This window comes from Marmota monax, unplaced genomic scaffold (genome assembly GCF_021218885.2).
Source record: "Marmota monax isolate L192 unplaced genomic scaffold, Marmota_monax_Labrador192_F-V1.1 WCK01_AAM20220418_F8-fsc00001, whole genome shotgun sequence".
NCBI classification, from domain to species: domain Eukaryota; kingdom Metazoa; phylum Chordata; class Mammalia; order Rodentia; family Sciuridae; genus Marmota; species Marmota monax.
Genome location: NW_026693777.1, coordinates 30521340 through 30533816, shown reverse-complemented (window position 1 = coordinate 30533816; position 12477 = coordinate 30521340). Strand labels below are relative to the sequence as shown.

The window sequence follows — 12477 nt, the reverse complement described above, 5'->3', positions numbered from 1 at the left end:
CACACATTGAAGGATCCCAAAGTTAAGCCCAGCCTGAGCAACTTAGTGAAAGCCTATCTCAAAATACAAAATAAAAAGGGTTAGGGGATGTAGCTCAGTGGTAGAGCACCCCTGGATTCAATCCTAGTACCTAAATAAATAAACAAACCAACAAACAATAAAACAAATTAGCAGGGATGCTATGACTAGCCCAGGCTAGTTCTTCCCTTGATAGCAGGATGTATTTTTGTTGACATACTAAAACACCAGTTTCAGAAACACCACACATCTTAGGATTGTATCAACAGAATTTCCAACACATTGTGAAACTGGATGATTTGCACCTCACTTGTAAAGGGCCCCATCCTTCAAAAGGCCAGTTAATCATGGTGGAAAGGAATAGAAAGGAAGAAAGAGACACTAACATGAATGAAAAATAGCATGGAGTAAGCAAGCCCTCCACAGAAGGAACTAACAGCTGGAGGCTATCGGCTAGCTCCTGCAGCTGAAAGGCCAATTAGTTCTGATGGGTGATCAGAGTGGCATACCACCATTGATGCCCAGGCATTAATGGGAGCTCTTACATTTTGAAGGGTGGTGGACATTTAGAGAGGTATGATCTACAGCAGCTCTGCCATAAACTATGAGACAGAGTCCTCACTGAGTAACAGCCTCTCCATTGAACTGCAGCATGGATAGCCCTAAATCATTGTTAATGAACATCTTAACACAAGTCCATGAATTACATAGGTATAAAGGCATTTTAATCTATCTTAGTGACAGCTTCCTTGTTTGAGATGATTTTAATGGCTTTGATTCCTACTTAGAACAAATAAAAATAAATACTTATGACATGAAATACATCATGTGGGAGGATGGATATAATAAAATTATGTTGTATGCAATTATGAATATGCCACATTGAAACCCGTTTTGTATCATTAAAATGTACTAATTTTTTTTTTTTTAATCATGCTTCACAGCAAGAATCATGTGCTCTTGGGAAAGCTGAAACAGCTGGACTAAACAAACCTCAAAAGAATTCAGCCCAGAACTCAGCAACAGCCAATTCCTCACCTAACCCTGGGTGCTTCTCCATAGAACTTTAGATTAAGAAACAGTTGTCAGTAAATGAAGGTGGGCAGGGGGCTCCCCATGGTTAGCAACCCACACCAGAAAGGTTTTTAAAAAAGGAAGTGAACAGACAAGATGGGCTAAAGACTGCACAAGGACAGCCCCAGGAAGGACTTTGCCTGGGTCTCAACACCAGTGTATGAATGAAACTAAACTAAATACTATACTGTCTTATGTGGGAAAATGGTTTTAGAAGATAAGAAAACACATAGGTAACAGGCTACAACACAACAAAATCTCTTATCCCTGGTGAGGAAAGACAGCAGAAGGAAGAAACCTATTAGAATTCAGAAAAGGCACTTTGGTGCGGACAGACTGGAGCAGGGCAAGCTGGGAGGCAAGGTAACTAGTGAAGCGGTCACTGTAATCAGGTGAGAGACATGGATGTCAGATTCTGGAGACATTCAGGTGGTATGATTCAGGACTTTTGAGCACGATTAACCAAGGGATTAATGGGAAGGCATAAATGCAGACAAAACGAATGACCAGAGTTTAGAGACTAGACCAAATAGCAACACGTATTCAGGTAAAGTTTATTAGAAGGACTGACTATGTAGGACTAGAAGATACTTTCAAAATATCAGAAAAAGGAGGTAGTCCTAATGTCTTCAGTGTTAACCTTGAATAAGTTTAAGATAAGGGCCCAGTGGGTATGGCTCAGTGGTAGAGCCCCGCCTAACATGCACAAGGCCTTGGGTTCCATCCCAGCAAATAAATAAACTAAATATATGTAATTGTTTTGAAAACATCATTTAATTTTAACTGGCATACTGTTTTACAGCAAACTTTTTTAGTAAGTAGAAGGAGTACACTAAAATAATGATAAAAAGTTTGGCATAGAAACATGTAAGCCGGTAACATGGTAGATATTTGTGCACTGTACCTAATTACATGTGCTACACTTGTATACAACTGGCGGCACAGCAGGCTCATTTACACCACCATCACCACAAACTCACAGGTAACGCACTGTACTATAATGTTAGAATGACCACAAGGTCACTAGGCAACAGGAATTTTCCAGCTTCCTTATAATTTTGTGAGCTTACCGTCATGCCAGGGTTGACTGAATGGTTGTCATGAGGCACATAATTGTATATGTTCTATTTTTCTCTGATTTCAGGGTAATTGTTTTCAGCAATACATACTGTACAACTGTGAAAATTTAGCTAATTATTAGAACAAGTTGTGTTTCTTTTACTCCTAGATTTGAAATAACTTTGTCACAATATTTTTTTAATTTTTTTTTTTTAGTTGTAGGTGGACACAATCTTTTATTTATTTTTATGCAGTGCGGAGGATCGAACCCAGTGCCTCATACGTGCAAGGCAAGCGCTCTACCACTGAGCTACAACCCCAGCCCCACAATATTTTTAATCTATTTGAAAATACATGTACATACTTCAGAAATCAAAATTTTTAAAGTATCACTGACCCTCGAACAACATGCTTTTGAGTTGTATGGGTCCACTTATACATGGATTTATTTGTTTTTGGAGATTTGGGACAATGTGAAAAACTCAGACAAACCAGGTAGCCTAGAAATATTTTTTAAAATTAAGTATGACAAGAATGTACAAAATATGTGTAGATAATTCTATTTTATCATAAAATAGACACAAACCCACTACAAAAAGCGAAAAATTGTGCTAGGCGTGGTGGCACACACCTATGATCCCAGCAGCTCAGGAGGCTAAGGCAGGAAGATTATGTGAATTCAAAGCAAGCCTCAGCAAAAGCAAGGCACTAAGCAACTCAGTGAGACCCTGTCTCTAAATAAAACACAAAATAGGGCTTCGGATGTGGCTCAGTGGTTGAGAGCCCCCGAATTCAATCCCTGGTACCTAAAAAAAAAATAGGAAAAAACGTGAAAAACTGCCAGGCACAGTGGCACATGCCTGTAATCCCAGCAACTCAGGAGGCCAAGGCAGGAGGATCCCAAGTTCGCAGCCAGCCTTAGCAATTTAGTGAGGCCCTAAGCAACCTAAGGAGACCCTGTCTCTAAAATATAAAAAAAAAAAAGGGCTGGGGATACAGTTAAGCACCCCTGGGTTACCAGGGTTACCAAAAAAAAAAAGTGAAAACTAATCAAAAAAAGGTAGACAACTAGACATTTAGCTGTCTCCAGACAGAAGCACATGCCACCATCTATGAAGTATTCTTGATTAAATGTAAGGGTTGGGGGTATGCAAGTCTCTAAATCTAATTACTAGTGTATAAGCAATACAGGGGCAAAAGGGACATGCTAACCTAAATCATGAGAATTAAATAAGCAAAACCTAGGAAAAAATGATAAGTAACACTGGTCCTCTTATGGTTTTATTTTAATATACAGTTTTAAAACTAATTATTGCAAGATATTGAGTTCATCATCCAGCCAGTGTTCATTTTTATCCTCAAATTTTTAGTAAAAAAATTCTGATTTGTTTTATTTTTGCCATATGGGCCATACAGTTCCAGCATCTCATTTTATTTTGCACTGCAAAGCCTAAAATGTGGGATATTCTACAGGACAAATGGCCCTGTTTGTTCAACAAAGTATTAGAGACTAAAACGGAAGTACAAAATGTAACAAACTCAAAGAACCTTAAGAAGACTTATCCAGTGTAATGAGTAAAGTTTGTTTGGATCCTGAGTCAAACAAATAAGCTTATAAAAAAAATGCCTGTGAGAAAATCAGAGCTAAACAAACACTGGCTACATATGTGATGTTGGGGAACAACTGTTCAAGTATGATCATATATTATAGTTTTTTTAAGTTCTTATATTTTAGAAATGTCTTAAAGTATTTATTAGTGAAATGACATATCTGGGATTTGCTTTAAGATAATCCAGTGGAGGAGGGCCTTGAGGCAAGAGGGACCAGGCAAGAGGAACCGCGCAAGACAGACTGACATGTATGTTGACAGCTACTGAGGTTGAGCAATGGTGCACAGAAGCTCATTCTTAACTGTGGGTACATGCGACATTTCTACAATAAAGTACTTAAAAACTGTCATCCTAACAGGATGAAAAGTTAAGAAGTGCTATCTGTCCTTAAGAAATTAATTCAAGGGGCTGGGGCTGGGGCTCAGTGGTAGATCCCTCGCCTAGCATGCGTGAGGCGTTGGGTTCGATCCTCAGCACCACATAAAAATAAATAAAGGTATTGTGTCCAACTACAACTAAAAAAAAATTGTTTTTTAAAGAAATGAATTCAAATATTCATGAATCCTTCCACCTGAGCTGGGCAATTGGCTAGGAATTCAAAGACAAGAACAGACAGTCTCCTGTTCTCTAAAAATGCCTAAAAAACTGCTATCAATGCTGTAAGAAGACAAAATTCTAGTACATGAATGTCCTCTCAGCCTTGACTATAACAAATTTATAACAGATACTCTGTTAATTCAATCCACATTAATCCCCAACCCAATTGCCATAGACACAGTAGAGAATTTACTGTTGTAGGGAACATATTTGTTTACATAACCAGGAATTAAGAACTGTTCATACAATCCAAGATTCATAACCTGGGATCCGATGATCAGACAGTGGCCCTCTCCTGGTAAATCTTAATACTGCAGTCCCATTCAACCAAATACTGGACTGACAGAAGTGTGCAGCAAATGAGTTGGGTGGGGGTGGAGGGTGCAGCAATGCATGGAGGAGTTTCTAAAGCTAGACAGCAAACAGCAGATGAAAGGAGAGGAAGAGATTCAAATAAACCGTAAAACATTATGAATAAATTAAAGACAGAGTTAGAGATTATGACAATTCTTTCTCCATCACCCTCTCAGCCCGGCTACTCTCAAGATTCCAGCCTGGGCAGGTTTTTCCTAGGCTTCAATTTCCTCATCTATAAAATGGAAATTATATTACCTACCCTATAGGACTACCATGAATATCAAGCCAGGCCTCATATGTCAAGAACTCAGACAGGGTCCAGTAGGTGGCAAGCCATCTGCGGAGTATGTCATTCAGATATGGGTCAGCTCAGCATCATTCCCCAACCCAGGCTCCTACCTCCCAGCAGAGATCAAGTTCCTTTGCTAAATGCTTTCCTTGAGCTGTGCATTCACTGTCGCATTTCTCTTTCCTGTGATTCTATAATGTGTTTTCTTTCCAAGAGGCTGTGAGTTCCATGAGAGCAGGAGCCACAGTCAGCTTTGCTCATTCTGTATTCCTAGCATTCAGCACAGTGCCTGGCATGCGATGAATTTTTTAAAAAACAAAATTGTAGTAAAAATCCATACTAATCCTAGTTAGTCTTACGAATAATAGTATTAGTACTCACATGGATTGAATAGTTTCCCCTTAAAAAATACATGTTGAAGTCCTAAACTCCAAGTACCTTAGAACATAACCTAATGATATTGTTGCTGATGTTATCCAACTTATAATGAGACATACTGGAATACAGTGGATCCTTAAATCAACACAACGGGTGAACACAGAAGATAGAACTTGGATGTTGACAGAGGCAGAGAGTGGACTGTTGAAGCCGCAAACCAAGGAACATGTGGGACTGTTGGTCCTACTACCAGAGGCTGGGAAGAGCAAGGAAGGACACCCACCACAGGTTTCAGAGGAAGTGGGTATTATGGACACCTTGATTTCAGACATTTAGCCTCTGGGACTGTGAGACTTGATTTCTGTTATTTTCACCACCCAGTTATGGTATTTCATAATGGCAGCCCTAGGAAACCAATACAAGTACCAACCCAGCGGCTTTGTTTGGTATGTCAAGTTACGCATAGTGCCTTTCCCTCCCTTGTCAGAAAAATTGTTTACAGATATAAATGTGTATTTATATTTATATTTGATACTATGGATCAATCCCAGGGGTGCTCTACTACTGAGCTACATCCCCAGTCCTTTTTATTTTTTTGAGACGGGGTCTCCCTAAGTTGCCCAGACTGGACTCAAACTCTGGATCTTCCTGCCTCAGCTTCCAGAGTAGCTGGGATCATAGGTATGTGCCAATCCTAGGTATAGATTATATTTTTTAAATTTGTTGTTTTAACATATTTTTAAAGGAACTATTAGGACTGGCTTTTCTTCTCAATTTTCAATAACCTGTTCTTAATAGTTTTAATCCATTTCGATTTCCTGCAAATTCCAGTCATTAAGATATCCACAGCTTTGTCATTTTTCTCCTCTTTATTCACAGTGCTCTTTCTAGCAGCAAATAGACCTAAATTGTATATGAGCATCAACAAAATTAAAAACAAATTATTAGTCAAGATTTAAATAAGCTGAACAGGGGCTGGGGATGTGGCTCAAGTGGTAGCGCGCTCGCCTGGCATGCGTGCGGCCCGGGTTCGATCCTCAGCACCACATACAAACAAAGATGTTGTGTCCACCGAAAAATAAATAAATAAATATTAAAAATATATATATATTTAAAAAAAAAATAAATAAATAAATAAATAAATAAATAAGCTGAACAGTCAAAACAGCATCTCTTAATAAATGAACTTTTCTCTCTTTTTAATACTTATTTTTGTTTTTAGTTATAGTTGGACACAAAACCTTTATTTTTATTTATTTTTGTGTGGTGCTGAGGATTGAACCCAGGGCCTCACACATGCTAGGCAAGCACTCTACCGCTGAGTCACAACCCACCCTCTAATAAAATGAATTTTTCTACAATATACTTTAAAACTTGGGACAAACTCACCTTTCACCAAAGATGTAAGAAGGAATAGTAAATTATTTGACTTTTTGTCCCTTTAACATGCTAAAAACTGTTAGTTTTTATTTTTAGTTCAGCATAACAGCCTGGTTTAATCAATCAGAGAGGTTTGTGATTCAAAAAGAAAAATCTTTTGTGACTACCACATTACAGTATGAAGTAGCTAAGAATTCATTCTTGTATAAATGAAGTATCTGACTGCCTTGCGTAATCCTCAGAGAATGGAGACAATCTGGCAGGGAACATGGTTGAGGAGGGGACCTGATTTACTGTGCATGCCTGAGCCTCCCCAGCCCCATCAGGGAAAACAGTCACCTCTGGTGCCATCTCCTCAAGCTAGATGATATCCACGCTTCCCAGATTTGGAGACACTGTCAACCTGATTATGAAAACTGTCTTGGCAGTCTGGATAAGACAAGCTAAAACCTAATTTAACTAGAAAATGTGATAGAGCCAAGATTCTTGTGTACTCCCATAAACTCATCTTAAAAAGGACAACTGAGCTGGGTGCAGTGGCACACGCCTTTAATCCCAGCAGCTCTGGAGGCTGAGGCAGGAGGATTATGAGTTCAAGGCCAGCCTCAGCAACTTATCATCGAGGCCCTAAGCAACTCAGTGAGACCCTGTCTGGGGATGTGGCTCAGTGGTTAAGTGCCCCTAGATTCGCTCCCCAGTATCAAAAAAAAAAAAAAAAAAAAAAGACAACTGATAGACAAGTTGTACCCATTCAACATTTGGCAGATAATACTCTCTAAAAACGTTGCTCCTTTTTTATATCTGGGAGAGGACAGGGAATAGGAAGGGTCAGTCACAGGGAAATAAAAGCCAAAGATATCAGGGTGTAGTGGACACTCAAATTTTAATTCAGTACTGGTTCTGAATAAAAGGAGAGTGGACATACAGGAAAGGGCCCTTGTATAGAAAGAACTCACCACAAGAAAAATTGAATATGTAAGAGAAATAGGCTATGGCTATATTGAAATGGGGCAGAAACAGAAAAAGAGGAGTTGGTGTAAGTTGGTCCAAAGATCAGCCTATGATGCTAGATTCTCCCGTTCCTTGGAGAGGTTCTGGTGTCCACTCCACCTACAAGCTACAGCCCAGAAGTGAACAGGAAACTGGGAGAATTATACAGCTGTGACATAGCCCTGTCTTGGGCAACCACAAATGCTTCCATGAGAACACACTAGAAAGCTGGGGCAAAGGTCATGGAGAGAAGCTGCAGTGTGGGGACATGATAAATTCCCTAGGGCATCAGAAACTAGCCTCAAATCACACAAGAGGAGGGAACTGCAAAAAGAAGGAAGAAAAAAAAAAAAACTTGGGGAATATGAAATACTAACCTACATTTCTTTTTTTGGTACTAAGTATTGAACACTTTACCAATAAGCCTCATCGCCAGTCCTTTTTTTTATATTTTAAGTTAAGACAGGTCTCACTAAATTGCTGTGCTGGCCTCAAACTTGCCATTGTCTTCCTCAGTCACTAGGATTACAGGAGTGCACAACTGTGCACCCTGGCCCAACTTACATTTTCTCGCACATCAACAATATTAACCAAAAATTAATATGCAGAATAAAGTAAATAAGGTCCTAATCTGTTCACAAGCTTAGAAATGAGTTTCAAAGATTATTCCTATTCAAAATAATCTATAGTAGTCAGATTTATGCTCCGAAAGAAATAAAAATTGAGGATTGTGCAGGATTGTCCTATTACTCTCTTCTATATTTTCTACAAAGGTATGACTCCTCCAGCCACCTGCCACTCACTTCTCCCACCTGTATCCTTCCTTCTCTCTCCCATCCTGGGTGGTCCAAGACATGGAAAACCACCATTTCAGGTTCATTTCTTTAAACTCAGTATCAACCTTGCTGTCTCTCTACTCAATCTGCTTTAATTATATATCTCTTAAAAATAAATATTTAATCCTTAATTGTGATATTCTAATATTTTTCAAAACTTTTGACTGCAACCCCAATGAGAAATGCATTCCACATGTGGAGTCAAGTTTTAGGGAACTCACAGGTATGATTTGTGTGTGTTCATGCACGCACACACACAAATCATACCTGTGAGTTCCCTAAAACTTTATCCTTACTAGTCTTATTGCATATGATAAACTGATCTTATCCATTCTACTCCACCATTTGCTTGTTTGTTTTTAATGCTGGTAACCCAGCTCAAAGTTGAAGTATTTGGTAGATAAAGGCGCACTGATTCATCTCCCTGTGTTGCACCATAAGGAGATAAGTACTGAAGAGTTCAGCCATGGGGCTGCCTGGCTCTCCCACTTGTAAACTGTCAACCTTTCTGCCTTGATTTCCATGTCATGGGGTAAGAGAACAGAATTCACCTCAAAATTGAGGATTAACCAAGACCATCCACGCAAAGCACTGAACCCATTAAGACATTCAATTAATAACCATTAATTATTTTAAATAAGGTCCATGAGCTTTTTTATCATAGTAAAATACACACAAAATTCTTCATTTTAGCCATTTTAGAGTGTATGGTTCAGTAGCATTTGCAATACGGTGCTTTCATCCTAGAACATTTTTATCATCCTAAAACAAAGCCCCATACCCATTAACCATTAAGCAGTCACTTCCCATTCTCCCCTCTTCCTCAGATGGCAATCACTATTCTGCCTCATTTGTAAGTCCTCAGACTTTTTAAATAATAAGTTAACACTTGATTAGAACAGTTTTCTAAGATAGAATAAAGTGCTCTTTGGAGACTTTAGTCCTCTGTAGCTGAATCTTGACTTATGAGACAAGCTGCTGCTGCTCTTTCTCAAGTAAACCTGTGGCTCACTTTAGGTAGTCTGTGGCCTGTCCCTCCCATGCTAGGTTACAGGCCACTGTCCTGCCAAGGCTGTGGAGACACCTCCTCCTCCTCCTGTATCTTCAAGAGACAGAATGAACAAGATCCCTAAAGGGTCTTCTCCATTATATCCCAGAATATTTACTCTGGGATAATTGAACTCACAGAAAACAGAACCATTATTCTTTACCCTTTGCATTTTGAAACTCTAAACTTTTGCCATCAAGAGGTGAGAAAATCATGGGACTAAAGGTCCATTTCTTGGCTTTAGGATATAGTATCATTTCCTCTTGGCACCCCACCCCTCTCGTGCTTTGATTTCCCACCCTTCCTTTAGGGTGTGGAAGACTAGGCAAAAATAACTTTGTTCTTCCCAGAATGTAGTCTGAGTTGCTCCATACTCTCTCAGGAAAATAACAGGGACAGCACTGTTTTTTTCTAGGAGAAACGGTAAAGGCAAAGGCTTCTTCACAGAAATAAATGTCACCAATATGTACAGAAGACGTGGAATGAAGAACAATGACTTTGATGCCAGCCAAAGATACCAGAAGATTTTAAAAATAAATAAATATCAACACTGCTCGCCTGATAAACAGGCATTCCTGGATTATTCTCCACTCCCCTTCACATGGCCTCCTCACAGACCCACACTGCCTGCTAACCCACCGCTGAAAGCTGGACAGGCATCCAGACTACACTGGGTCAACCCAGCTGACTTGGAGGGAGGGGACTCTGGAGCATCAGCTGAGAATTGCTTTCTTTCTTTAGAAGGAGGAAAAGGACGAAGGCTTTCAGCAGCAAATTAGCCCAAGAAACCTCACACCTCAAACTCCAGGGAAGACTGCACTCAGAACTGTTCCAATTTTTGGAAAAGTCCTGAGCTAAAGTAAACTTGAGATGGATGAAAGAATTAACAACTCTCTGAAGTCCCCAGTCCCCTGATAAATAAATCAGAATGCTGGTCCCTGGATTTTGCGGCGTAAGAACTCTGGATGACCGATGCACACGAAGCCAGGGCTTCACTCCAAGCCCCCCCCCCCCAAAAGGGGGGCGGGGGCAGGAAGGAGGATCTCAAGAAAAGAAACGACCTAGGAACCTGTAATTTCCAACAAGTGCGTAGGCGATCCTTATCAAGTTGTGTTCTGCTAGTGCCTCAAGCACCCGGTTCTGGGTGCTCAGGTGAGAAGGGCAGCAAAAGACTCCCGCCCGCCGAGGAGCTCAGTGACAGCGGTTCCGCCCAAGGAACCCCCAGCCCCAGGCTCTAGAGGGGAGGTTGAGTGCTGGGAGAGAGGAGGACCCCGCGAGGACAGCTGCAGGGATCTCCGGGAGGCGAGGCCGCTGCTCTCCTGGGCGCCTGGATCCTCGCCTCGGGGCAGCTGGCCAGCACGGAGGGCGGGGTTCGAAGGTGACAGCACTGGGCTCCCTCCGCCCAGAGTGAGGCAACTCCGGAAACTTCCTGGAGCCGCCGCCGGCTTCCCCGCAGCCACCTCTCCCGCTCCCCGCACGTCCCAGTAGCCAGCGCGGACGCGGCCGGCCGGGACACTGACCTGAGATGGTCTCTTGGTAGCCTTTGGTGAAGAACTGCATGGCCGTGGCCGCCCTCAAGGGCGTCTTGAGCAGCCCCTGCCGCTGGGGGTCCTCGCCCAGAGAGCGCAGGATGGACGAATAGGCGGCCGCCAGGTTGGGGAGGTTCAGCTCGTTTTCCTCCACACCGCGGGGTCCTTCGCCCTTCCAGCCGTCCGCGGGCTGGGGGCTTTTGGCCTCGGGCCGCGGGGACTTCTCCGCCGGCCGACTTGGCCCGGGCCGAGACGGCTCCCGCTCGGGAAATCCATTGGTGCACCTGGCTCCCCGCGGCTTCTCCGCCGGCGCCCGAACCGGGCCCTTCTCCATGGTCCCGCTGCTACGGCTCGGGGAGACCCCGGGGCGCCTCAGGAGGCTGCAGCTAAACTTCGCAGGCGGCGGCCCGCAATGACCTGTGGCCCGAATCACCTGAGGACGGTAAGCGATCTGGCAGAGACAAGCTCGAGTCAAGGCCGCCGCCGGCTGGACAGACCGGCAGCGCCTCCTTTTTATGGCCCGGCGGCTTGGCCGGCGCCACGGGGTGCTCCCATTGGCCCGGGCCGTTCGCGTCACGGCGCTCGCTCCAGCCCCTCGCCCTGCCCTTAGGGTGGGCCCTCCAGAGAGGCCACGGCCCTAGACTGCCCCAAGACAACCGGCGGAGCAAGTGGGTCCCTCGGGTCTCACAGTGGGACTAGCCGAGTCCGAAAAGAATCCGGCATCTTGGAACCATAGACGTTGTCTGGGCGCCCGGTCCGCCCTCACTTCGCTTAGGGAAAAGAGGGCGCTGCATTATAATTGCTGTGGTCTCCTCACCCTGTGAAGGATGAGCCAACAAGTGGTCTCGGCTGAGGGAGAAGAGAGGAAGATATGCTGGTGATAAGATAACCAACTCTTGGGTTTTTAAGACAATATTACAATGTCACACTTGTTTGTTAGTTTTAAATGTGTCCAACGCAGGTACCACCCTAGGAGAAACCTCTGGCCATTGTCAGGGTATGTGTGACACTAAGTGGCCCTTGTGTGAGTCACTATACCTAGGAGAATAAAATTCTTTTTAAGAGAGAGAGAGATTTAACATTTATTCTTCAGTTTTCGGTGGACACAACATCTTTATTTTATTTGTATGTGGTGCTGAGGATCGAACCCAGCGCTGCGCGCATGCCAGGCGAGCACGTTACCGCTTGAGCCACATCTCCAGCCCAGAATAAAATTCTTGAAGGCAAGCACAGATACCAGACCTCAAGACCAATTCTCTATTTTATCTCAATGTGACCTTTGTCTTCCACAGGGATTAGGCAAACTATACT

The 12477-nt window shown here is 42.6% G+C and overlaps 1 protein-coding gene across 1 annotated transcript in view; it reads right to left on the bottom strand.

Annotated features, from left to right (window-relative positions):
* Positions 1–11500, bottom strand: part of Gch1 (GTP cyclohydrolase 1) — a 41039-nt gene extending 29539 nt beyond the window's left edge. The window contains exon 1 of the mRNA XM_046461676.2: positions 11158–11500. Coding sequence (XP_046317632.1) covers positions 11158–11500 — 343 coding nt within the window. The remainder of the gene's footprint in view (positions 1–11157) is intronic.
* Positions 11501–12477: the final 977 nt, after the last annotated feature.